This window comes from Lissotriton helveticus, chromosome 11 (assembly GCF_964261635.1).
Source record: "Lissotriton helveticus chromosome 11, aLisHel1.1, whole genome shotgun sequence".
In the NCBI taxonomy this organism is placed as follows: Eukaryota; Metazoa; Chordata; class Amphibia; order Caudata; family Salamandridae; genus Lissotriton; species Lissotriton helveticus.
In genome coordinates this window covers 1,111,541,004-1,111,568,026 of record NC_136072.1, presented here as the reverse complement: position 1 = coordinate 1,111,568,026, position 27,023 = coordinate 1,111,541,004, and the positions used below count along the sequence as shown (strand labels likewise).

The following is a 27,023-nucleotide window of genomic DNA, read 5'->3' as shown; positions in this document are numbered from 1 at the left end:
GCCAATGCACATCAGATTTCCTGGAAGAAACATTAGAAACGAAACTCTGGACCCTTGGACCTCCATCTCAACGTGGAAGCCCGAAGAATCTCCCTTGTGGTCAAGGAGCGACCACCCTGCAGCAGCAGGCACCATCCAGCCCTCGACGTCTACTTGGTTGCAGTTCCCGCCGGAACTCGAGCGACTGAGATTGACGAGATCAAGCTTGCCTGCCTTCCAACAGCCCGATCCACAGTCCCTGCAGAGCTGAGACCCGTGGAGGCGACCGGAAGCGTGGGGCACGCCATCTTGAATTGACCACGAGACGCTGACCGTGCAGCCCACGAGTGACCCTCGAAGCTGTGCACCGGGGTTTGAGAAGCCCCCACCCTGAGCTACTCCTGAGCCGAAGTTCAGCCCTCCACATTCGACGAGTGCTGCGTGGGGCCCTTCTGCTCTATTTGGCTCAACGCGTTGGCCCGGTCACTTGCCAGCTGGCTAGTGGTCCCTGTGCCAACGAAACTACTAAGAAGACTCGTGAATCTGGTTGCTCCAGATCCACACCAGCTCCCCTGAAAAGGAGCCCCGACTCTGACCTTCCTGGTCCGAGTGAGAAGCAATCTTCCGATCCTGCGTGGATTGCTCTTGCCAAGGCTTGTTTGCTCCAAACTTGAAGCCGACTGCACCGACGGTGAGAGCCTGCGTGGGACAGATCGTGACCTGCTCCTGGACGTCGCAGATGCCCCAGAGCCCACGTGACAGCGGAGAGAAGCTCCTCGACGACCACCTGATTGCGCCCGACATTGCCTGGTTCCGTCCTGGTTCCACCCTGGTCACTGCTGAGTGACCCAGACTCTGTCCCCTCTGCTTTAAGGTACCCTTCGACTTGAGTCCACCCTTGGACTCCACCGGACACTTCATCTTCAACCCGCCTGCAGCCCTTTCAGCTTCAAGCACCAAGAGCCTGCGTGTCAAAACCCGACGCCACTTCGACCCTGTGCACCCACTTCCTGTGGGTGAGGTAACTTTGCTCCGCCGGTGTTCCCACACTGGTGCACATCTCTAGGGTCTGTGTGTTAAGTTTTGTTCCTCTAGGTCCAGCGGAAGTGTCCTTAAACTTTAACTTTATGACTTTTACGCACCATTGGTTAACATTGGTGCATGCGTGCGCTTTCCGCACATCTCCCGAATCCCGAGGGCCATTCCCGACTTCAGCATTGCTTGTCCTGACTGCTCCCAGCGATTCCCTAGGCCCTAGGCCTAACCACTGTTCGAGTGGCATCTCTTATACCACTTGTTTAGTATATGGTTTGAGTGGCCACCCGCCCTCATCCATAATTGTGCAACTTGTATGTTTAAACAGTGCTTTTGATTTAACGCTTGTGCCCCTTTATTCATAAAGAATACTGGGGATTGTTTTTAGTAATAAACACATATATTTTTATAATATATACTTGTGTGGTGTCCTTTCATTTGATATTACAGGATTGTACGTGGTAAAACAGCTCGCTTAACACGACCTCTTAAGTTAAGCCTTTAGGCTGCTTAGTCCATGCTACCCCTAGGATAGCTTGTCTAATAAGGTTGACTTACAACCAGACACCATAAGGGATTGTTTGGTCTGATAATAGGTGGTTCCAGAATTGGAAACATCACCTATCAGGCCAACTTCTCACACAGACACACTGACACGGACCACATAACGGATGGTATGATGCGGCCGAGCAGCGTGGAAGAGAATCCCTGATGGCTCAAAGCGAGGCGCTAGAATAAACAATCATCCTATCAAATCGGAGGATGAAGGCATACAGCGATCTAACAGAGTGAAACCCCCGGCGTCCCGCGCGTACTTAGCGCGGACGGGCGCAGACGGGCAGACTCTGGCTCGACTCCGGCGCGAGTCAGGCGCGACCGCTGCGCGTCACCGCTGCGCGACCAGAGTGAGCTTTAAGTAGCAGCTCACCTGGGCTACCGGAAGCGCTGGAGCGCACAGGCAAAAGGCGGAAGGAGGCAGAGACCACCCCAAGATGGCGACCAAGCGCCACCAAGAAGCTGCAAAGAACGGTAAGCTCCGCGCTAAGCGCGGTGGGGACACTATTTAAAATGCAAGTATGTGGGCTGGACAAAAATACAATTAAAACCAAGGCTCAACAAAGAAAATTATACAAATGTCAAAAACGAGCAATTTAAAATTACAATATTAAGCGCAGCACGCTTGAATGACTGCCAGTACAGCGCGCATGCAGGCACCTTTCCCAAGAGTGAGCCACAGGAGAGCTCACCTTAAGTAGCAGCTCACCTGGGCTACCGGAAGCGCTGGAGCGCACAGGCAAAAGGCGGAAGGAGGCAGAGACCACCCCAAGATGGCGACCAAGCGCCACCAAGAAGCTGCAAAGAACGGTAAGCTCCGCGCTAAGCGCGGTGGGGACACTATTTAAAATGCAAGTATGTGGGCTGGACAAAAATACAATTAAAACCAAGGCTCAACAAAGAAAATTATACAAATGTCAAAAACGAGCAATTTAAAATTACAATATTAAGCGCAGCACGCTTGAATGACTGCCAGTACAGCGCGCATGCAGGCACCTTTCCCAAGAGTGAGCCACAGGAGAGCTCGCCTTAAGTAGCAGCTCACCTGGGCTACCGGAAGCGCTGGAGCGCACAGGCAAAAGGCGGAAGGAGGCAGAGACCACCCCAAGATGGCGACCAAGCGCCACCAAGAAGCTGCAAAGAACGGTAAGCTCCGCGCTAAGCGCGGTGGGGACACTATTTAAAATGCAAGTATGTGGGCTGGACAAAAATACAATTAAAACCAAGGCTCAACAAAGAAAATTATACAAATGTCAAAAACGAGCAATTTAAAATTACAATATTAAGCGCAGCACGCTTTAATGACTGCCAGTACAGCGCGCATGCAGGCACCTTTCCCAAGAGTGAGCCACAGGAGAGCTCGCCTTAAGTAGCAGCTCACCTGGGCTACCGGAAGCGCTGGAGCGCACAGGCAAAAGGCGGAAGGAGGCAGAGACCACCCCAAGATGGCGACCAAGCGCCACCAAGAAGCTGCAAAGAACGGTAAGCTCCGCGCTAAGCGCGGTGGGGACACTATTTAAAATGCAAGTATGTGGGCTGGACAAAAATACAATTAAAACCAAGGCTCAACAAAGAAAATTATACAAATGTCAAAAACGAGCAATTTAAAATTACAATATTAAGCGCAGCACGCTTGAATGACTGCCAGTACAGCGCGCATGCAGGCACCTTTCCCATATCATGATACTGCAGAGCCTGTGGAGCAAGGTGGTTAACCTGGTGCACCAATTCCACCAGGGTGTGGTCAAAACAAAGGCTAGGCTTTGGGACAAAGTGGGGTTCTGAGGGATAGACTCTCAAGTGGATGGGATGATAAGCAACTGCCATTCTGGCGCATTCACCAGTGGGGACTCACCCCAGTGATAACTGAAAAGCCCAGTCTTAAACCCTGGTTAATAGTGAGCTTGGATTCTGGTAGATTCCAAGACGGAAGTCCTCATAGAGTCTCATGCCAAATTTCCAGCCATGGAACTGGTACAGTTAATGGTGTTCTCACAGGTAAAACCGGCTATGGAGAACATATTCACTCTGGTTGGCCTCCCAGAGAAGTTAAGACAGACAATGGTCCCCCATTCCAGGGACAGGAATTCCAAGACTATCTAATATCTCTTGCCATCCAGCACAGGAGAGTGACTCCCCAGTGGCCCCAAGCTAACATGAAAGTCAAACGATTTATGAGGACCCTGAACCGAGAACTAAGAATTGTAGTGGACCAGGGTGAAGACTCCGAGTGCTGTTTGTATTGATTTCTGAGAGCATACCAACAGATCCTGTCCAGCACCACCTGCTGTGCACCAGCAGACCTCATGTTAAAAACATCCCACGAGAGACAGTATCCCGGCAGGCCCCGAATGGCAACTTGCCATCCTCGACATCCAGACCAGGCAAGAGAAAAGACAAACCACCAATGATCGCACAAGCAGGGAGGATGAAGCCACAGCCCCGTTCCAGGTAGGGGACCACGCCATCATAAAGCAGACACCAGGCACATTGTGAAAGTAAGTGGAACTGTGATCACCATGTAATGGGGCCCAGCACTGCTGTGAGGAACGTCTACTAGTTCAAGGAGGCACAAGGTCCTGCCAGCACCCCTGGGCCATGCTGGAGAATGCAGATAGCGACAGTAAGGGTGAGCTGTTCAAGCCCAACTCACCTTTGAGTGACATGCCAGTGATAACGCAGGAAGACCCTGCCTTTTCGAGAGGTCACTGTCTCATGGCTTGCAACACTGGTGAGCTGATCTGCACCCCGACCAGTGGGAGCAGAGAGATGCCCTCTCCGTTAGGTGGGAGTGATGAAGGGATATGGAATCTTAGGTATGATCTCCATCCAAACCCCATGACAAGGCAGGGACTAAGGGACCATGTGTGTCAGGTGCAAGTAGATGCACTAATCTGTGCAGTTCAGTATAAGTTGGCAGGGATATAGAGTGCCATCAGCCCTCTACTATACATTGCTGCAGTTTGTCACGCTGAGGGCAAGGTGCAGCCCAGGGCTGTAAATAAATGAGCGAATGGTCGCTCGTGGCCACTGCTGAATAGTACACCTTGTGTGCCTGTGTTTTATTTCGCATTAGCATGAACAACAGCTATGGCATAAACCAGTGTCCACCTGGTAGTGGACACGATGATTGGGTGGCATTCCAAAGGAGGGTGTATGGGAGCTCCAGAGAAGTAGGTTGTGACATACACATAGCCATGCCTATTCTGCTATCTCAGCGAACAACCAAGGCACTCATGCTTGCTGCAGGACCTTGGGAGCATCCAAAAAGGTTCCATAAGGCTCTTTCTTGTTCTGGTGTCCGCTAGTCTGCACTTCACCAGGATCCGGCAGCCAATACACCTTCCAAGATCTATGCAGGATGTATGCAATGCCTCATAGTTGATTACAGTTATGAAATGTATGCAGCACGCCAGTAGGCCAAGGCAGAATCAGCAGAACTCTGATTAATGTGTCCACCATACTGGCTGGCCAAGTCATGCTCCCCAGAACTATAAAACACATTTAAGATGGTGGGGCAGTGAACTTTCTAAGAGAAGAGGGCCACTAGAGCTTGAGGCACTATAATAATACATAGATTCAGTGAAAGTTCTTGCAGCAATGAATTACCTAATGGCACACAGGTATGGTGATTTAAAGCGATCACAAAGACAAGAGAGACCCCCAATATGACATAAGGGCCCAACATTTTTACATGTGTGTGGTAAATGTGTAATTAGCCACTCCTTAGAAGGAGAGGAGCAAGACGGGGGTGTGGCCTGGCCTATTGCCTGAGCTACCAGCTTTGGAACTATGGAACTAGGATTAAATTCAGGCATCAGCTCAACATCCTGTGATTCTGGGCAGATCACTTAATATTCTTGTGCATAAAAAAATTACCTTGGGTAATGTAATCTGGTGGTCATGTAAAGCGCTCTAATGCTCTGGGGCCAAGTTCATGCTATTAAGTGCACAACATTTAAAAATTCTAATTGCATGAGACTGTCACAGTTTTGAGCTAATGTTAAAAGATTCCCTAAGCACTTTGATCTAATATTTTTCAAACATCTTGGAAGAGACACTGATGATTTATGAACCTGTCGAACAACAGCTGCATTCCATACACTGTTTGTTCCCCGGGGGTACATGCAACCTGAGCAGTTGTACCTCAAAATATTATGCTTTTCTCATTGACCAAAAAAGTTTTTAATCGAGACTATCTACTACCACAGTATCATGAAGTTAAGAATGACCAATAAAGTACAGACTTACTTCTCTCAACTTTACACCTATGTAGGCATGTTGGGCTATAAGGTGCATAGATATTGTTAAGGATATAGATGTGAATGTAAGAATCTATATGTATTCATATTTATTTATCTTCACAATATAATGGTAGTCAATATTCTGGATGCAATATTGTTCGTTGATGTGAAAATCTCATTAATATTCTGAAACCTCTGCTGTGCTAATGAGACTAAAGGCTAAGCTGGTAAACTTATAGTTGTGTCTGACCTGTCAATAAAACCTCAGTAAGAATCAAAACAAGAATTGGTAGGACTGATTGGATGTGCCAAAGAGCATGGGAACATTGGTGAGATATGTAGGTTCTCTGTCTATCCATTTTGATCCTTGTAGCTTGTTAAGCATTCTTATATTCCTTCTTCCCAGGTGTACTTCTATGCCTATGATGTTTTCCAGAATACTGGAATTGCCAGTGGTCAGATTCGCTATATGGCCCTTGGAATGGCCATCACAGAGATCTTCACAACCATCTTGTGTGTAAGTACAACTGGAACTGCTTCCACATCCCCCTGTTTCAAAGCCTGTTGCCTGCCAATTTCCCATGACCACCACTTTCCTATGCCCTTCATTGTTGAGCCTCTTATTCCATGTATCCCTTTCTCTTGACTATATTCTGCTATATTCATGCTATGTTTTGTTTTTTTATGTGATGTTATATTATGTTAGATGTATAACGCACCATCGTATTCATTTTGTAATTTCTCTATCTGAATCTCTTTATCAGCCCCTACTTGCTAACCTCTGTCTGGTTGCTGTGCAGAATTCATATGATCCTCCCAGTGCCTGTGCCCAGATTACCTTTAATGTGTGCACTATGTCTAGCCCTGCTTTAGCAAATATTAAGATTAATTCATCTAAACATGCTTGCCTGTTTACTATACCCATCAGAGATGGATGTGCTCCTATCCTGGCTAGAGAAGCTTACTTGCCTGGTGATAGCACCCATGGACCCTACCTCCGGCAGAGTCTATCTTGCCCTTAAAACCTCACAAACGCTAAACTGATGATGAGTAAAGGCCCATCACGTAGGCTGATGTTTCTTCCACTTGGACACCTCGTGCATGGAAGCCTTAGGGGTCGAGTAGGATGGTGATTGGAAAAAACCACCCTGACCGCCATGGAAGCGGAAAACAATCTCCCGCCGGTACCGTGGAAAAATGGGTGGGCAAATTAGGATCATCCGTCAAAAAACACAGACTGTGGTGGAACGGGGCCAAGAAAAACCACCCGTAACGGGTGGTGATGGCCAAAATCCGTCCACGAAGGTCGGATGCGCTACAGAAAAACTCCAACCCGCCGCAAGCATAGCAGAGACACCACACGGGAAATTAGGCTATCCCTGATGGTCCCGCGGTATGTTCTGCTGTTTCCGACCGCTGCGGTCATACACTGGAATGAATGGTAGAGCCGGCGGAAGAGCTGCAGCATAGCCACCGCTGCGGACGATTCGTAGAAAATATTGCGGATGAAGAAAAAACCCACAATGAGGCCAAACAGTGCACATAGCAAACTAGCCATGCCCCCAAATACACAAAACACACCCCAATGACACAAACACATGGCAAAAAGGAAAAGGCAATTCCCAGGACAACACACCTGAGCGCAATACCCCATTCGGACACACTCACGTAGCTGAGTATAAAACTAGCCCCTTCCCTGACCACAATTCTTTGCAACTTTCAAAGACTGAAGGCCACCAAGCCACACAACTAAGGATCGGCAAAGCAACACACCAACACTACTCACATAACACTCAGCACCACCACCACTTCCACACCTGCATTACCGACCCCCCTGCACATCACACACCATACACATCATTACCATACCCACCACTCACACCCCTGCACCCACAAACACTTTGCACACCACACACCATGCAAACACATAAAATGCCCAAATTCACAGAGACTGAGTTGACAGTCATGGTAAATGAGATAGTCAGAGTGGAACCACAACTGTTTGGTAGCCTGGTCCAACAGACACAATAAGCCACAAGGACACAAATATGGGCATGGATAGTCCAAAGGGTCAATGCAGTAGGGACCACCGCACGATCCAAAAAGGAGATCATGAAGCGCTGGCATGATCTGAAGAGGGTTGTCAAAGAGAGGAGAAGCAAGAACCGTGAGCTGGCTGAGAGGACTGGTGGTGGCCCTCTCATTGCACCAAAACCATTCACACCATGGGAGGAGAAGGGGCTTGCAATACTGCATCCAGAGTCTCACAGGAGTAGCCGGGGGAGTGACTGTCAACTCAGTCTCTGTGAATTTGGGCATTTTATGTGTTTACATGGTGTGTGGTGTGCAAAGTGTTTGTGGGTGCAGGGGTGTGAGTGGTGGGTATGGTAGTGATGGGTATGGTGTGTGATGTGCAGGGGGGTTGGTGATGCAGGTGTGGAAGTGGTGGTGGTGCTGTGTGTTGTGTGAGTAGTGCTGGTGTGTTGCTTTGCCTATCCTTAGTTGTGTGGCTTGGCGGCCTTCACACCATGGACAAGTAATGCATGTACCACTGCATCATGTCAGGAGGCACAGTAGTGCACATAGAAAAGAATGTGATGATCAGTTAATTGTGTAGTACACAAACAGTGAATGACACAGAGCTAACACAGAGCTTGCAGGGTGTACTGCAATGACCATTTCCCATCTGATCCCCAGGTGACCAAGAACTCACTGTAGAGGACAACACCAGCAATCTGCAGAGCCAGTCTCCCCCCCCCGGAACATGGACTCTTGGATGCTGACTCCTAGGATCCTATTGCCGATGAGCTTGAAGCAGCCCATCTGGTGTGCCAGGGACCAACAGGTCCCAGGACCCCATCGTCCCCCCACCACATCTGCTGCAATTGCAACTTCACTGCAGACCCCTGCTGTTACGGACTGTGTGTCCACTTCCACCACCAACACCACCACCAGTGCTGCCTGCAACACCTTCCCTGTCCCAGAGGATTACCACCCCACACCACCAACTGAGGATGGCAGGGAGAGGATGGGGATACACACAGTGGTGAGGCAAAAGGTCCGTGGCAACAGGGTAGGTGGGAGGGGCAGGGTCACTCACAGACACCAGGAGGCTGGGACCTAATCCCTGGACCACATCACCAGAGTCATTGGTGCTTATGAAAAGGCCCAGGAAGAAACAGGCCAGTCGACGACCTGTTACGCGAGCTCACCTGCTGATGAGGTCCATTGACACCCGCATGGGCCAAATTGTGGAACTCTTGGGTCAGCAAGGGGCGGTACTGAGGGACAGTCCTGCACCACAAACAACACATCTACCTCCCCCTGGTGGGCCGCAGGATGACAGTTCACCATCCTCCCCTGTGCCCACTGAGAGGGGTGAGTCCTCAGACCCCACTGGCCCTACAGGAGGGCCCCCTCCTCCCAAGCGACAAAGAGACCATCCTAGGAAGACACCGGGAATATCTGGAGGCAAAGTACCTGCCACACTCCAGTCATGGAGCCAGCCCTGGTGGCAACCCTCTTCACCACTGCATGGACTCTTTGGACTGTCCTTCCCCACACTGCCTTGTGAACGGCATCTGTCTGTCAGACTGGGTCGCTACAACCATGTGGTGACTACCCGATTACCTCATGTACCATGATGGTCAACTCACTGCCCAACCAATCACCTTATCGTAGATATCCACCCCCTGTCACATGTCCCCGTTGTAAATAAACACACCTTACATACACATGTTTTTTCAGCTCCGTGTTTATTCCAGGATGTACAGTCTTCATACTGATTAAAATGTACCAGGAGACTGGAGTGTATGTAGGCAAGGAGAGGTTGAAGGCACCTAGGGAAACACAACAGAACAACATTCACTGGTCTGGGTGTGGCATCACAGACAACACACAACACCCACAATCAAGACAAGGCAACATGCTCACGTCACAATGGGCAACAAGTGTCAACATACAGGTCCTGTAGATGTCCCCAAATGACCTGTCCTGGAAACATTGCCAGCCACTGCTGAGTCTTCAACTGGCTGCTGTTACAGTTCTCACATACCCCTTCATGACAGCAGCAATATCATCAGTCAATGGGTATGTTGTACATTGTCACCCACCTTCAAGTGAAGTAGCGGGTGATGATCTGTTGGCATAGGTCAACACCTTCCTCCTCTCCACTGTCCTCATCACTGGACATGGGTTGGTTTGCAGGCGGGGGCCTTGGGTCCTCATCATCATCCAGCAACAGGAGAATCTCCTTGCGAATGGCTAGGTCGTGGAGCATGCAGCATGCAGCATGCCACTACAATCTGGCACACCTTCCCGGGCGAGGATGCCAGTGCACCTTCGGTTTTGTCCAGGCAGCGGAAGCGTGACTTGAGCAGACCAGAAGTACGCTCCACCACATGACGTGTCCTTCCATGGGCATCATTGTAGCGGACATCAGCCGGGGGCCTGGGCTTCCGCAGTGGACTCAGCAACCAGGGACGGTTGGGATATGCAGAGTCACATAGGCATGACAAACACAAATAGACATCGCTATGTCGGTGAGGCAGAGGGCAGCAAGTCACACACAGCACGCTATATGACTAGGCATACTCACCCACAATCCATGCATGCATGGGAAGCAGATAATCCATCTGCTGGTTCACAATGCTGTTAGGCATGATGTAGGAGTCATGAGCTGAGCCTGGGAATCTGGCACACACGTGGGAGATGATCATATCTGCCAGGCACACCACTTGCACATTTATTGAGTTGTAATGTTTGCGATTCCTGTAAATGTGCTCACTTGCCTGTGGTGGCACAAGACTGACATGGGTGCAATCTATGGCACCAACAACATGGGGGATGTGCCCAAGGGGATAGAAGTCTCCCTTCACAGCTGGCAATTCAGCACCCCTGGGGAAATGGATATATCTTTCCTTGTATATCATCATGGCGAACAGAACATCACGCAGCACCATGCTGAACATTGGATGTGACATCCCACCAGCACTGGCTACTGTCTGCTGCAATGATCCAGTGACAAAAAAATGCAGGGCTGCCATAACCTTATAAGTTGGGGTGAAAGCTGTTGGATATGTCCGGCGAGCTGCAGGTGCGGCTCCAACATATCACAAAGGGTTTTTAGGGTGGCTCTATCCAGATGGATTTTCCGGATGATCGCCACATCCTCCATGTCCGCCAGCACTGTCAAGTGATGAAGCAGATTTGGCCTCCTCCTAGTTGAGATGAAAGTGGACACATGTCAATGCAATACATCATGAGATAGGCACAGCATTCTGGATGACACAACAACACCAATGACTGCCCTAAAAATTGAGTAACAGACCAGCTTACATTAAGGGACACCTTCATCTACACAAAGGGCACACATGTCAACTTACTCAAAACAAGTACTTCAAACACCACCTTGGTCAATGTGGTTGCACATAGGGATCTAGCCACATCATACATGGGCACGTTTGGGAGTAAAGCATCCGGCATATGTGTAACAAATCAACCCCACTGTCTCATACCTAGCTGCTGTACCTGTCACACCTTAGTGCGTCATTTCAACCTGGCACACATCCACAACACAGTGACCACAATTGGCGCAGAAATGACGGTTGTGTGCATGAGCAGGGATAAGAGGTCATGCAAGAAACTACATCATACATTGAGACAAGCATTGCTGTGATTCTCACTGCACCTCAACACATTGACAAGTGTACAGATTGTAGAGTTCACAACAACACTGTTCTGCCTCATCGACCATCAAAATCATAATTGACATGTGAGGGAGCACAATCTATGAAACACATACACAAACATGGCATGTGTAGTCACCAGTGTAGTAAATGGAACATTGGCATTGTGTGCACAGTGATGAGCCATTGACCATGTGACCATTGTGCACTATTGATGTGTGCCAGATGGCCATTGACATTGTATCGCATCCAAATTGCTGTAGCTACCGCCTGGCCCCAGCGGTGGGTCACCAGCACCCCCATTCACACAAGTGTGGTAGTGATAGGCATGGGGCCATGCCCAAATGCCAGTGGGCATGCTCTGCCACCCAAATCACAGTAGCTACTGCCTGGCCTAAGCGGTGTGTCACCAGCACCCCCCTTTCACACAAGTGCGGTAGTGATCGGCATGGAGCCATGCCCAAACGACGGTGGGCAAGCTCCTCAACCCAAATCACGGTAGCTACCACCTGGCCCCAGCGTTGTGTCACCAGCACCCCCCATTCACACAAGTGCGGAAGTGATAGGCATGGAGCCATGCCCAAATGGCGGTGGGAATGCTCCGCCATCCAAATCGGGGTAGCTACCGCCTGACCCGAGATGTGTGTCTCCAGCACCCCCATTCACACAAGTGCGGTAGTTATAGGCATGGAGCCATGCCCAAATGGCGGTGGGCATGCTCCGCCACCCAAATCGCGATCACTACCACCTGGCCCCAGCGGTGTGTCACTACCATGGAGCATGCTCTTACAGCCAATGGGAAAGTGGATTGCGGTGGCATGATGCAATTTTGAAAATCGCGGTAGGCATGCTCCACCGCTGCGGAGGCAGTCATTGGATGCATTTGAAAGATGCACCAACGCAGTAGCGCACACCGGGACCCTGCAGTGTATTACCGCCATGGAACATGCCCTTACAGCCAATGTTAATGTGGATTGCGGTGGCATGATGTAATTTTGAAAATCGCGGTAGGCATGCTCCGCCACCGTGAAGGCGGTCACTGGATGCATTTGAAAGAGGCAGACCAGGACCACCAATTGCTGCAGCTTGGCACCTTTGAAACGACCCCAGGGGGCTATATATGTGTGGGAGGGAGCCTCATATTGCCACTCTCCCAGAGCCTGCTTCCTGAGACCCCTCTGCTGCTGCTGCTGCTGTTGCTGCCTCCAGAGCCTACTGCCTGAGACTCCTCTTCTGCTGCTGCCTCCAGAGCCTGCTGCCTGAGACCCCTCTTCTGCTACTGCCTCCAGGGACTACTGCCTGAAACCCCTCTGCTGCCTCCAGGGACTGCTGCCTGGAACCCCTCTTCTGCTGCTGCCTTCAGAGCCTGCTGCCTGAGACCCCTCTTCTGCTGCTGCCTCCAGGGACTGCTGCCTAGGACCCCTCTGCTGCTGCTGCCTCCAGGGACTGCAACCTGAGACCCCTCTTCTGCTGCTGCCTCCAGAGACTCCTGCCTGAGACCCAACTTCTGCTGCTGCCTCAAGGAACTGCTGCCTGAGACCACTCCGCTGCTGCTGCCTCCAGGGACTGCTGCCTGACACCCCTCTGCTGCTGCTGCTTCCAGGAACTGCTGCCTGAGACCCCTCGTCTGCTGCTGCCTCCAAAGCCTGCTGACTAAGACCCCTCTTCTGCTGCTGCCTCCAGGGACTGCTGCCTGAAACCCCTCTTCTGCTGCCTCCAGGGACTGCTGCCTGAGACCCCACTTCTGCTGCTGCCTCAAGGGACCAATGCTTCCTGAGAACCCTCTGCTGCTGCTGCCTCTAGAGCCTGCTGCCTGAGACCCCTGACCTGCTGCTGCCTCCAGACCTTGCTGCCAGATACCCCTCACCACCCAATTCCGCCGCAGTTGCTCCATGTCCACAGTGATGGCAAGGACAGAGAAAATCCGTGCCAGTCCATTCACAAGCAAGGAGATGGAAGTCCTGGTGGACGCGGTTCTCACAAAGTACCCAAGGCTGAATGGTGCCCCAAATGTCACGGTAAGTCCTCAAAAGTGGAGGTGTAGGGCAGGGGGGGCACACATGTAGTTGGACTGATGCGGTATGTGCCTGAGAGTGTGGGTTTGTGTCATGCACTGCCAAACATTCTGTCTCCAGGGTGAATGTGTGTGTCCCAATGTCACAGGTTTCCCTGCCTGCAGATGTGGGTATGAGTGACCTGTGTTGTGCTCTCAGCCATACAGTGACGCAGAAGGTTGTTCATGCAGGAGTCAGGACAGTGATTGCTTGTCTGAATGGCTGTATGTGCCCCTGTTGTCCATCTCAGTGTGAGCCCAGTTGGCCAGCACAGTGCCCGCCCACAAAGACAAGGACACAACACTTCACTTACAGCGTATTACCTCAGTATTTTCTCATTGCACTCCAGCTCTGCACCATCTCAGCGCTGTAGATTGCACACAACCGGCCTTGTGTTGAGGTATTCATATTTGTGAGTCCATGTCCCTCAATGCAACACCCATGACACAGCTATCGATTCACAGGGCAGGGACATTGAGTGCCAGACACAGGTTGATATGTGATGTATGTGTTTCTCAACCCAACAATGTACTGGAGATGTGGGAAGGCCACATAGGGGTTTCAGTGTGAGATGGGCAGGGTCTGTGTTCCCCCTCAAAACTGTATGCCTTTACATCAGTTTTTCCCATGCAGAAGTCCCATGCAGATGTCCCATGTGAGATGTACTCTAGTCTCTGATAGATCTATTGTTGCATTTGTGATGAGTCTGTATCTTGCTGCTATACTGATAGATGTCGGTACATTACACTGTATAACTGATCACTTCCACCTCGTGTCTCCCATGCCTGCAGCTCAAGGTACACCAGCGTAAGGCCATTTGGAGGGCCATTGCAACCAAGTTGCGAGCTCTGGGGGTCTCTAACCGGCGGCGCACCCATTGCCACAAGAGGTGGGATGACATCAGCCGGTTGGCCAAGAACGTGGCGGAGATGACCTTGGGGCTGCTCCCGCGCACTGGGCGTTTGGCATGGCTCAGCATAACCACTAATGGACTGCATCTTGGCAGTTACTCAGCCTGAGCTAGATGCACGTTTGAAGGAGCATTAGCAGCAAGCCAGGGGTGAGTATTTGGGGAGGGTGACTTTGGCTAAGAGTGGCTGCATGTGTACAGAGCCTATGCTGGCGCTGGGCTATGTGATGGTGACTGTCTCACTGTCTCTCAGTGCTGTTACAAGAGCTGCCTGCCCACTCCGCCACAACCAGCACGAGAGAAAAAAGTGTTGGACCTGCACTCTGTTGCCATTCCTTGTGTCATGGTTTGCGGTTTCTTTCTACTGCTGCTGATGCCCAGAGATACTACCCTCTAGGCTGCCTGGAGCTGGTAAAGGAATCCCACAGATCTTTATCTGCGGGTGGGTTCTCTATTCTTTATAGTCTACCTGGTAGGAAGCGTATTTCCCTCCTTGGATGTTTTCTTCTATAACTTGCCCTAGTTCTAACTGATCTGGATCCAGACACTATCCAAGCCCAGCCCTTATAAAACGAGAAGGAGATTAGGAATAAAGAAGACTACCAGTGGCTCCCTTAATAGTATAATTCTAAAGGAGAGATGAAGTGGCCCGCAGCTGTCCTGCACTGCCAAACTTACCTCCCCTCTCTGTCCTTGAATTTGCCATGCACTGAAAGATAAAGGAACACCAGGCTGCTGAGAATCCTGCCCGAGCTAAACAGGCATACTCAGTGCTATCCCCACCAGTGCTCCAGCTTGCTAGAAGAAGTTTTTGGATAGGATCTCCCAAAATTATGTACCCAAAAAGTAAGACTTGCTGAGGGTAGGTATATGTATTACTCTGCCACAGTAAATGTGATAGCTATTGTGCAGTGTTTTACATTCAACAATAATTCACTGCCCTCCTCTCCCCATGCTGTGTCTCTCACCCTCCCCTCCTCTTTCCTGCCTTCATTATCTATCTACTTCCCCTGCTCCAACCCCCTCCTCTGAATCTCTCACCTTGCCTGCTTTTCCCCTTACGTAGTTGTGCTTATTGTTTATCTCAAACTTACAAGTAACTATGTTGCCATGCTCTAAGAACGGTGTAACCTTTGTAACGATGTAACCTGTAACTATAATCTGATGCTCATGTAAAGTGCTCTGATACCTCCGGGTCTAGCCAGCGCTATATACAACTTTTTAAAATAAATAAAAAAACATAAGATGGTGGTGGTGCGATGCAGTGGCATGTAAGTGGCTGCTGGGCTGGGTGCCAGTGTCACGCACTTGCCCTACCTGTACTGACAAAGGTAATTTTCAATGCTGTCCATTTCCATTGCAGTCTGAGTTGTGCTGTTCAGGTTTCTTCTGCATTGGGGTAGTCTTGGAAATCACATTGGAAGGAAACAGCAGTGTTCCCAATATGAGTGTGCCTTCATCAATGCGTCCATTGCATGCACCCAGATTTTGGAGGCCTAGACATCTGACAACAATATGCACCATTTTTTGGGCCCCAAAGTACAACATGGTGGGTAGCATGGGCTCATTGCCATTGTAGACTGTCATGTTGTAGTCTGTGTCTGTGTTGTCCCCTCCTGTTCCATCCATATCTGTCAGTGGCAACAAGTGGTGTGCCCCATCATGTCCCTAGGTGTGCGCAGAGCTAGTTTTGTGTCTGGTTGAATAGGGCCACAAGCAGGGTGTTGTGTTGTGTGGTCAACCCATGGCTCAATCATGACTAAATATCCAGGTACCACGCACTGTTTGAGTCTATAAAGTGAGTTGCCACGATGTGATTGCAGAGGGTGGTGTGCAACATGTAGATTTGATAATCTTTTGTAATGCATTGCTTGCCTAGGTATGTTCTGTTGCTGCCACTGACCTGACCCTACATCTCTCTCTCTCTCATCCAAAATCTCCTGTGGTCACAGAGGGACAGGAGACGGACACCAGTGGGGGTAAAACTAGCGCAACAGCTGCACAGGAGCCCAGTGACCCAGATGTCACCAGCGCCTCAGAGGGGGACAGGAGTCTGCTGGAGAAATCCCAAGCCTGAGATGCAAAGTACCACATCATCTGATGCCAGCATGGATGCATCCATGTTGGTGGGCACAGAGGACGGGGACTCTGCATCAACGTCAACCACACAATGGCCAGTGGCCATCCTCCCAGTCACTTCCTCTGGTGCTGCCCGTGTCCGCCTCAGTAAGAGGGGAAGAGTTTCCTTCACTCCTGGCACCACTGCTCCTGCTCCTAACTCCCTTGCTGCCATCAGTACTGAGTCTGTGGAGCTTTTTCGCCAGCTGTGTGTAGGCCAGACAGCTCTCCTCAATGCCTTCATTGACCATGACAAAAAATTGGCCCAGGTGGTTGCTTTCATAGAGGGCATACATTCAGACATGGGTGGGATGCTCCGGACTGTCCAGGCTTTATCCTCCACAGTGACGTCTGCCCTGCAATAGACACATACTCCCAGTCCAGCTCTGCGGCCTTTGTCCTCCCCCTGATAGTGGCCACGTCTTACAATAGTGACCAGGCTCCATAGACCTGAAAGTCACGATATAGCACACGGAGCACACAGCAGCAACAACCCAAGTGGTCCCGGCCGCAGACATCATCCCTACAGAAGACCAAAGCCACACCAGAGAGCAAACACAAAGGTCAGTCAGGTGACACCAAAGCCCAAAAAGCAAAGAAGAAGCCCTCAGGCTCACTTGCCTCAGAGGCATCCCCAGATAAGGACTATCCTGTCCCTAAAGTGTCTCGCAAAGAGAAGCATGCCATTTCTGTGCCCACTGAGGAGTTGGTGCATGGCAAGGGTACACCTAAGAAGGGCCCCAAGGCATATTCACCCACCACCTCGACTCCCATTCCAAGCCCATTGAAGCAGGGGAAGGAGGGCACTGTATGGGTAACACCTGGTAAACAGGGGATGGAGGGGCAAAGGCAAAGCCAGGTGAAGTGTTCCGCTGGATCCAGCACATCCCCAGAGGGAGTGCCAGCCTGTGCACTGGATGCATCTTTGTTGGAGAGTGTGCCTGTTGTGTCCGCCCTACCTCCCACTCCTACCAAGAGAGTGAAGCCATTTAGACTCCCCAAGAAGTGGAAAGGTACCCCTCCACAATCATCCATCCCCACTGTGTCTCACGTCAGCATGACTCCACCTCCACGTGCCACTACACCACCTGGTCCAAGCAGCCCGCCGGCTTGCCAAGCCTACCTTAGCTGGGCCACTCTCTCCCCGGTCAAGTGCTCCAACTGTCCCCGACACACAGCCAGCTCCCAGTCCACCTGAAAGCCAAGTCTGAGTGGTGGTCACACTCACACACCTGTCTCTCACACAGGTGGGCCTGTACTGCCCATTGGTACCCCCTGACTGTGTTACTGACCATGGAAAGGTACAGTCGCACACATTCCCTGTGCAGATTCTCATGTGCTCACTCCGCACTCTGCCATGCCCACTGGCCTTGTCCTTCACTGCTGTTTTGCCCTTGCCTGTGCAGATTCCCATGTGCTCACTCTGCACTTTGGCATGGCCACTGGCCTTGTCCTTCACTGCTATTTTGCTCATGCCTGTGCAGATTCTCATGTGCTCACTCCGCACTTTGCCATGCCCACTGGCCTTGTCCTTCACTGCTGTTTTGCCCTTGCCTGTGCAGATTCTCATGTACTCACTCTGCACTTTGTCATGCCCATTGGCCTTGTCCTTCACTGCTGTTTTGCCCTTGCCTGTGCAGCTTCTCATGTGCTCACTCTGCCCTTTGTCATGCGGACTGGCCTTGTCCTTCCCTGCTCTTTTATCCTTGCCTGTGCAGCTTCTCATGTACTCACTCTGCACCCTGGACTGGCCACTGGCCTTGCTGTTTTGCCCTTGCCTGTGCAGCTTTTCATGAACATCCTCTGCAATTTGTTTTGGCCTCTGGCATCGTTGCTCTTTGCTGTGTTCAACTATTCCCTGTGCAGCTTCTCCTGGACTTGCTGTGCTCCCTAGACTGGCCACTGGCCTTGCTGTTTTGCCCTTGCCTGTGCAGATTCTCATGGACATGCTTTGCAAATGGTTTTGGTCTCTGACCTTGTAGCTCTTTGCTGTGTTCAACTATTCCATGTGCAGCTTCTCCTGGACATGCTGAGCTCCCTTGCCTGACCACTGGCCTTGCTGTTTTGCCCTTGCCTGTGCAGATTCTCATGGACATGCTCTGCAATTCGTTTTGGCCTCTGGCCTTGTTGCTCTTTGCTGTGTTTAACTATTCCCTGTGCAGCTTCTCCTGGACAGGCTGTGCTCCCTGAACTGGCCACTGGCCTTGGCGTTTTGCCCTTGCCTGTACAGATTCTTATGGATGTGCTCTGCATTTTGTGCCTTGCTCTTATCTCCTCTTGGTGCCTATCTGTGCAATATTTAAATAAAGACAGTTACTCCTGTTGTCTGTTTTGTCAGTGTCCTTACTGAATAAAGTTAATTTGGTGTGTGTATAAGGTTTACTGTGCCCCATGCTCTGTGTGCCACTTCAACATTGCCAATGTCTTGGCTCACTTACTCTTTTTTTACTGAGGTGACAGGGACTTCAGTTCTTCCTGACCCTGAAACTTGTGGTGTCTATGATGTCAATCTAACATGTAATGCACTTGTCATTTTCATAATTTTTAATTTTAATTTATTTATTTAACACTTGTATGGCACAGCAGATCATCCCAAGGGGACCTCTCGGCGCCTTGGCATGACACTAGCAGGGACCATGAGCAATGCAAACCCCTAAAACATCCAGATTTTCAGGCTTTTTTAAAAGTGTCCCAGATAGGTACAGAGACGTATCTCTTGCGGTATCCTGTTCCAATGAAAGGGGGCAAGATGGGAAAATGCACACCCTCCCCTTTTAGATTTATTGATCTTGCATGGCACCTAAAGGTTTTGATTGCTTGACCTGAGGAGGCGAGCAGGGACATAAGGCCTCGTCTTCTTCCTTAAGTATGCTGGCCCCAGGCCTAGATTTGCCTTAAACACCAATGTGAAATGTTTGAAAACTGCTCTTTTTTTGATGGGCAGCCAGTGTAGGGCTTGGAGCAAAGGTCGCGAGGGGAACGTCTAGGTTTATTCAAGACCATACTTACAGCAGTATTTGGCAGCACTTGGAGCCTAGTGAACAGTTCTTCCCTGGCTTTGACCACTAGGGCGTTACCATAGTCCAACCTGCTTATAATAAGCGCCTGAATCAGGGTCTTTCTTGCACCCAGGGGGATCCAAGGAAATACCTTTCGCAGTATCTTCAGGATTCCAAAACAGGTGCCCAAAAGTGATTTTACATAATCTTTGGACAATAGTTTGCTGTCTAGCAGAATTTGCCAGATTCCTGACCTGCTTTGTAGTGAAAGGGGGTTCCCCCAGTACAGTGGTTCACCAATCTGGTGTCCAAAGTACCTCCGCCTTCCCAACATTTGTTAATGTTAGCTATAATGCTTCACATGTCAGGTTGGGGGGCACTGCCAGCACAGAGTGTGACTCTATCCACAGGTTTGCAGGCAGGCTGGCCATTGTCATCATGTATGTGTGTTCTTCCTTTATGTGTGCCCAGCAGTATATGTGTGTGGTCATCTTGTGATGGCCAGTCATCCTGGTCCCATGGCCTACATTCGATGTGTGCTCTTGGGTAGTCAAGAAGTGTGCAGTGTTAAAGGGGTGACTTTGTAGGAAATGTTGATGTGGGTGTGCCCCTGCATTGTTAACTATACACACGTATTACCCAGGAGGTGGATGCGTGTTGGTTGAATTTTTCAGCCCTGTGGATGTGGTTGTATGCACATGTTATGTTATGTTATGTTATCTGTTTTGTAAAGCGCAAACAGCTGCCCCAGCAACGGGGCGTCCCGGCGCTAGAACCATAACACAGCCATCTGAAACGAGAGACGAGACCTACAAAGAGGGAAAGAGATGGGTTTTGGTCGCTCTGCGGAAGGCTAACATATTGTCGATGCATCGGATGTGGAAGGGAAGGGAGTTCCATAACTTGGCCCCCAGTAGTTTGAAGGAACGCCCTCCGATGCGGCAGAACTTTATGTGGGGTACCATGGCTAGGTGTTGCCCCTTGGACCGGAGATTCCGTTTGGGAATATAGGGGGTCAACAGTGAACGGAGGAGCTCTGGACCTTCGTTCTTCAGGATTTTAAAGGCGAATATGAGGGCCTTGAATTGGATGCGGGCTTCAATGGGTAGCCAATGAAGTTTGTGAATGGTCGCTCTCGCTGAGCACCTTCTAGGAAGACCTACTATAGCCCTTGCAGCCGAATTCTGGATCCGTTGGAATCTCTTTATTTCAGCTTTGTTTGCTCCTAACAGCAGGACACTCGCGTAGTCCAGCCTGGACAAGATGGTAGATTGTACGATAAGTTGTCGCGTTTTGGAGTCAAAGTAGCCTAAGATGGGGTTGAGACTTCTCAGTAATCCAATGCAAGTTGCGGCAACTTTTTTGGTGTGCAACTGGAAGCTAAGAGTAGAGTCCAGCCACACTCCTAGATTTTTTGCTAGAGTTTTCGGGAGGGGTGCTGGGCCCAATGATTGGGGCCACCAGAGGTCATTCCAGTTGTCACTGTTTTTCCCCATTATCAGCACCTCGGTTTTGCCACCGTTAAGTTGGAGGCAGTTTGCTGTCATCCATTTCGCGACGGCAGTCAGTCCATCCCTGAATCTAGTGGCCTCGGGAGAGGGGGCCTCATTGAGGCTGATGACCAACTGAGTGTCGTCGGCGTACGACACCATTGTGAGGCCCCATGTCTTGGCAACCTCCGCCAAAGGTTGCATATATAGGTTAAACAAGGAGGGACTGAGGGCAGAGCCCTGTGGGACTCCTTGTCCTATGTCTTGGGGTTGGGAGATAAACGGAGGGGCAGATACCCTGAATGATCTGTTGGTTAGAAATGATCGGAATCATTGAAGCGCGGAATCTACGATCCCGATGTTTTCAAGGCGTTTTAGTAGGATGGCATGGGAGACCGTATCAAAGGCCGCGCTGAGATCGAGCAGTATCAGCGCGGCGCTTTTACCGGTGTCCATAATTTCCCGTAAATTTTCCGTAGAGGTGAGGAGCGCGGATTCCGTGCTATGGCCCGGCCTGAACCCGTGTTGAGAGGGGTCCAGGATGTTGTTTTTTGCCATGTGATCACTGAGAATTTTGTTCGCGTGGGCTTCCGCTAGTTTTGCGACCCATGGGAGCAGTGAAACGGGCCGGTAGTTCTCCGGTTTAGAGGGGTCTAGGGAAGGTTTTTTTATAATCGGCGTAACCCAGGCCTGTTTCCAGCAAGTGGGTACCGTGGCAGTGGAAAATGAGAGATTAAGGAGTGAGGTCAGAGATGGGAGGAAGAATTCCAAAGCTCCCAGGAAGTGAATTGGCCTCATCGGGTCTGTGGGGGCACCAGATTTCACCTTCCTACAGAGTTTGGTAAGTTCTTCACCGGAGATAGCGGGTAGGCAAGTGAGCCTGGAGTCTCCAAAGGTGGCGTTGGGGGGGCTGGTGTCCTCAGGACTATCCTGGGTGAAGGCGTTGTAAATTTTCTTCACTTTTTCCGTGAAGAAGGTGGCTAGGTCTTCACATTGCTGCTTGGAGGTGATGTGAGAAGCCGGCTTGTCTCCATTTTGCAATTTTTGCACGATTTGGAAGATAGTTTTCGTGGGGTTGGGGCTAGCTTTTATCTCAGTAGTGTAGAAGGCAGCACGGGCTACCCGGATTGCCTTGTGGTATGTTCTGAGAGTGGCCAAGTATGCGTTTTTGTCCTCCTGCTTGTATTCCTTCCTCCATTGCCGTTCCGCTTTTTTACAAGTCTTCCTCATCATTTTGAGGTTCTCATCGTACCAGGGGTTGGAAGGGTTGTTTCGCCCTTTTGTCCACTTGGCTGGTATAATGGCGTCCAGTCCCTTGGTGATCCAGTCCTGGAAGGACGCATATGAAGTTTCAATGTCGTTTGTATCCTCCAAGTTAGGTTCCCCTAGGTTGACCGCTAAATCACTTTGTTGGAGTTTGTGCCAAGGTCGTTTTAGGCACGAGGTGGGTGACTTTTTTACGGGAGGGGAGTTGTTCGGGATTGAGAGGGTTATTAACGAGTGGTCCGTCCAGGCCATGGGTTTGGGGTCGTCAGCTTTGGCCTCTGGTATGTTAGTAAATACCGGGTCAAGCAAATGGCCCGCGACATGTGTGGGGGTTCGGACGAGCTGAATTAGCTGCAGGGCAGCTAGGTCTGCAATGAAGTTGCTGATTTTAGCATCCGACAAATCGTCTAGGTGGAGATTGAGATCTCCTAAGATCGTGAAGTTGGCTGAGCCAGTGATCATAGCGTGTGCTGTCTCAGTAAGCTCTTCAGTGAATTTCGTAGAAGGCCCCGGGGGTCTGTAAATAAAAAGGCCAGAAAGAGTGCAATGGGGACTTGTGGAAATTTTGAAGCGAGCGCATTCGCTGTCCGCAATACTTTCCTTTTGAAAGGAGCAGGTAAAGGAGGATCTATGGATGGCGGCAATGCCACCTCCTCTTGAATCTCTATTGATGCAAGTCATAGAGAACCCATCTGGTATTGCTAGATTGGGGATGCTAGTTAGGTCGTCTTTAAGCCAGGTTTCACACAGAAACATTATGTCTGGGTTCTCGTCCATTAGAAGAGTTCTTACCTCCGCATGGTGTTTAGCCAGAGATCTGACATTCAGCTGCATGATGGTAAGTGACGTTTCCTTTCTTTTGTTCTCTTTGTGGCTGATAGGGCGTGGTTCAGGTATGACCAGATTACAATTTTTATAGTGAAGGGCGGTTCGACCAATGCATCCCTCTATATTATTACATCTAGTGCCAAGGTTGAGCGACCATAGTATATTGCTGTCATTTACATATGATTTTTGGGCAGGGGGTCTGGCGAGAGGCGAGGACTTGGCGAGGACGGGCGCAGACGGGCTTGCCTTAGGCGCGCCTTCGGCGCGCAAACGGCGTTCCCGCTGCGCTCGTCCGCTGCGCTTCCTCTGTAAGCACATTTGTAGGTCAGGGAGTGGGGGCGTGGCCTCCAGTGGGCGTGGTCACCGCGCACGCCGCAGGTGATGGCGGCTGTGAGCGAGGAGCTGGGGGCAGCGAGCAGCTATCAAAGTCAGCTGAGCGCTGAAGCGCTAAAAGGTGAGAGCGAGTGAGCGCTGGATTTAGGGCTTCGTAGTGAATTTAAAAAATACAATTTTTTTCAATAAGTGACACCACACAACAGCGAGCGTGGTGCATGAACAGTTTTTAAAAACCAAATGAGTACCTCCAGCCCCGGCTCCGCCTCAGGACTGGGTTAAGGGTTGCTACCTGACCGCTAGTCGTCAGCGGTTTAAGTAGTTCAAAGAAGGGGGCGTGGCCTCCAGTGGGCGTGGTCACCGCGCACGCCGCAGGTGATGGCGGCTGTGAGCGAGGAGCTGGGGGCAGCGAGCAGCTATCAAAGTCAGCTGAGCGCTGAAGCGCTAAAAGGTGAGAGCGAGTGAGCGCTGGATTTAGGGCTTCGTAGTGAATTTAAAAAATATTTTTTTTTTCAATAAGTGACACCACACAACAGCGAGCGTGGTGCATGAACAGTTTTTAAAAACCAAATGAGTACCTCCAGCCCCGGCTTCCGCCTCAGGACTGGGTTAAGGGTTGCTACCTGACCGCTAGTCGTCAGCGGTTTAAGTAGTTCAAAGAAGGGGGCGTGGCCTCCAGTGGGCGTGGTCACCGCGCACGCCGCAGGTGATGGCGGCTGTGAGCGAGGAGCTGGGGGCAGCGAGCAGCTATCAAAGTCAGCTGAGCGCTGAAGCGCTAAAAGGTGAGCGCGAGTGAGCGCTGGATTTAGGGCTTCGTAGTGAATTTAAAAATACAATTTTTTTCAATAAGTGACACCACACAACAGCGAGCGTGGTGCATGAACAGTTTTTAAAAACCAAATGAGTACCTCCAGCCCCGGCTTCCGCCTCAGGACTGGGTTAAGGGTTGCTACCTGACCGCTAGTCGTCAGCGGTTTAAGTAGTTCAAAGAAGGGGGCGTGGCCTCCAGTGGGCGTGGTCACCGCGCACGCCGCAGGTGATGGCGGCTGTGAGCGAGGAGCTGGGGGCAGCGAGCAGCTATCAAAGTCAGCTGAGCGCTGAAGCGCTAAAAGGTGAGAGCGAGTGAGCGCTGGATTTAGGGCTTCGTAGTGAATTTAAAAATACTATTTTTTTCAATAAGTGACACCACACAACAGCGAGCGTGGTGCATGAACAGTTTTTAAAAACCAAATGAGTACCTCCAGCCCCGGCTTCCGCCTCAGGACTGGGTTAAGGGTTGCTACCTGACCGCTAGTCGTCAGCGGTTTAAGTAGTTCAAAGAAGGGGGCGTGGCCTCCAGTGGGCGTGGTCACCGCGCACGCCGCAGGTGATGGCGGCTGTGAGCGAGGAGCTGGGGGCAGCGAGCAGCTATCAAAGTCAGCTGAGCGCTGAAGCGCTAAAAGGTGAGAGCGAGTGAGCGCTGGATTTAGGGCTTCGTAGTGAATTTAAAAATACAATTTTTTTCAATAAGTGACACCACACAACAGCGAGCGTGGTGCATGAACAGTTTTTAAAAACCAAATGAGTACCTCCAGCCCCGGCTTCCGCCTCAGGACTGGGTTAAGGGTTGCTACCTGACCGCTAGTCGTCAGCGGTTTAAGTAGTTCAAAGAAGGGGGCGTGGCCTCCAGTGGGCGTGGTCACCGCGCATGCCGCAGGTGATGGCGGCTGTGAGCGAGGAGCTGGGGGCAGCGAGCAGCTATCAAAGTCAGCTGAGCGCTGAAGCGCTAAAAGGTGAGAGCGAGTGAGCGCTGGATTTAGGGCTTCGTAGTGAATTTAAAAAATACAATTTTTTTCAATAAGTGACACCACACAACAGCGAGCGTGGTGCATGAACAGTTTTTAAAAACCAAATGAGTACCTCCAGCCCCGGCTTCCGCCTCAGGACATGTGTGAGTTGTATGCGGTGCACTGTGCACTGTGTTGGTGTGTCCATGCAGTTCTGTCTGACTCCTACTTGTTGTTTTTGTCACTTGCGAGTATGCAGAGTGTGTGACTGGCAAGTCAGTGTTGTGTTTTGTTGATCATCCATGTGTCTTGATACTATTTGTGGAAACTGTGCAGACCTGTTGCTCCTCACTGCCATTGTGGTTGTGTTATTTCATGCATCGTTGTCACCTTTTTGCCTTCAGTATGGCATGTTGTGTGTGGTGTCATGCCATCCCCTATCTGTGCTTCGGATGCCTACCCTGATGGGTCTGCACTTCCTCTATTTGTGTATGGTGCACTCCTGCCGTGTCCACTACTGACGTGCAGTACACTTCACTTACATGTCAGCTGTCCCCTTGGTTTACAAGTGTGTGTGCCTCCTCATCACTTCATTTGTGACACTTTGCGATGCAGTTATTTGGCCAAAAGCAATGTGCCACTAAGGATATTTCCCCAATTGTTTATTTGTGATGTTCTTGTGCTGTTTGTCAGTCATGGTTGCTCATCTGCTGCTCAACTCTGTGTGCTGCTCATTCATCTGGTCAAGTTGATTCCACCTTTGTATCCAAGACTTGTGCATCTGTTGATGTTGTGTTGGATGTATGTGTGTTGGTTGTGGTGTTGCTTCACTTCCTGGGTGTGCTGTTCTCCTTGTGCAGTGCTGATTTGTGTTATGTGGGTTGATGTTGTGTCACTCATGTCTGTGAGTGCCTGGTATGCTTGGTGTGCACACACTGCTTGTTGTGCATGCAGTGCTGTGGGTGTAAGTTGCCTTGTCATTGCCTGGAGTTCATCCCCTGATGTCCTGCTATGTTTGCTCTGTGATTTGTTTTCCTCTCCATCCGTTGTTTATTTGATGTGGCTGTGTTGTTCTGTGATGGTGAACTTCTTGTGTGTGTTGTGGTATGTTGTCTGTGAATTGTTCCTGACTGTTGAGGTTGTGCACTCCTGGTGTCTATGCTCCCATTGCCTTTCAACAGTTTGGCCGCACAGGGCATGTCTGTTTTTGTTGTGGTTCTGTGTGTGTTTCTGTTGGGTTATGTGTTTGTCAGTTGTTTTTATTCAGACATTTGTTCAGGCATCCCTGTGTGTGTGATGTTTGTGGCTACACCCAGGGTGTGTGTTTGTTTGTGTGTGTATAGACTGGCAAGTATTGACAGCCTTCAGTGTGTGTGCACTGGTGCTGTGTGCTGCTGGTGTGAGGGGGGTATTGTGTGTACATTCCTCCTGGTCTTTGGCATTCATGAAGTGTGTTAATGGGCCCAGTGTTTTGTGCTGTTGGTGTACTCCTGTGAAGTAGTTGTATACATGTGTGGCTGTTCGCAGTTTGACTTCAGGGCCTTCCTTCCATCTTTGTGCCTATACATGGTCTGCCTTGCTGTCTCCCTGTGTTGTTGCACTGTGATGTCTGTGGTTTGACTTCACTGACTGTACCAGCCATGTGTGGATTTGATGGTCTGAGGGGGGTGTTCTGTGTTCCTTGTCTTGCATGTGATGTACACATGCTTGTGTGTGTCTCCATGGCCTTCCATTTGTGTGCATCCCACTTTGGCTTTCC

General features: G+C 50.4%; 1 protein-coding gene across 1 annotated transcript in view; it reads left to right on the top strand.

Moving 5' to 3' along the window:
- LOC144792664 (solute carrier family 2, facilitated glucose transporter member 11-like) overlaps positions 1-27,023 on the top strand; it is a 517,386-nt gene that overhangs the window by 422,418 nt on the left and 67,945 nt on the right. Inside the window, exon 8 of the mRNA XM_078667810.1 lies at positions 6,220-6,330. Within this exon, the coding sequence (XP_078523936.1) occupies positions 6,220-6,330 (111 nt within the window). The remainder of the gene's footprint in view (positions 1-6,219; positions 6,331-27,023) is intronic.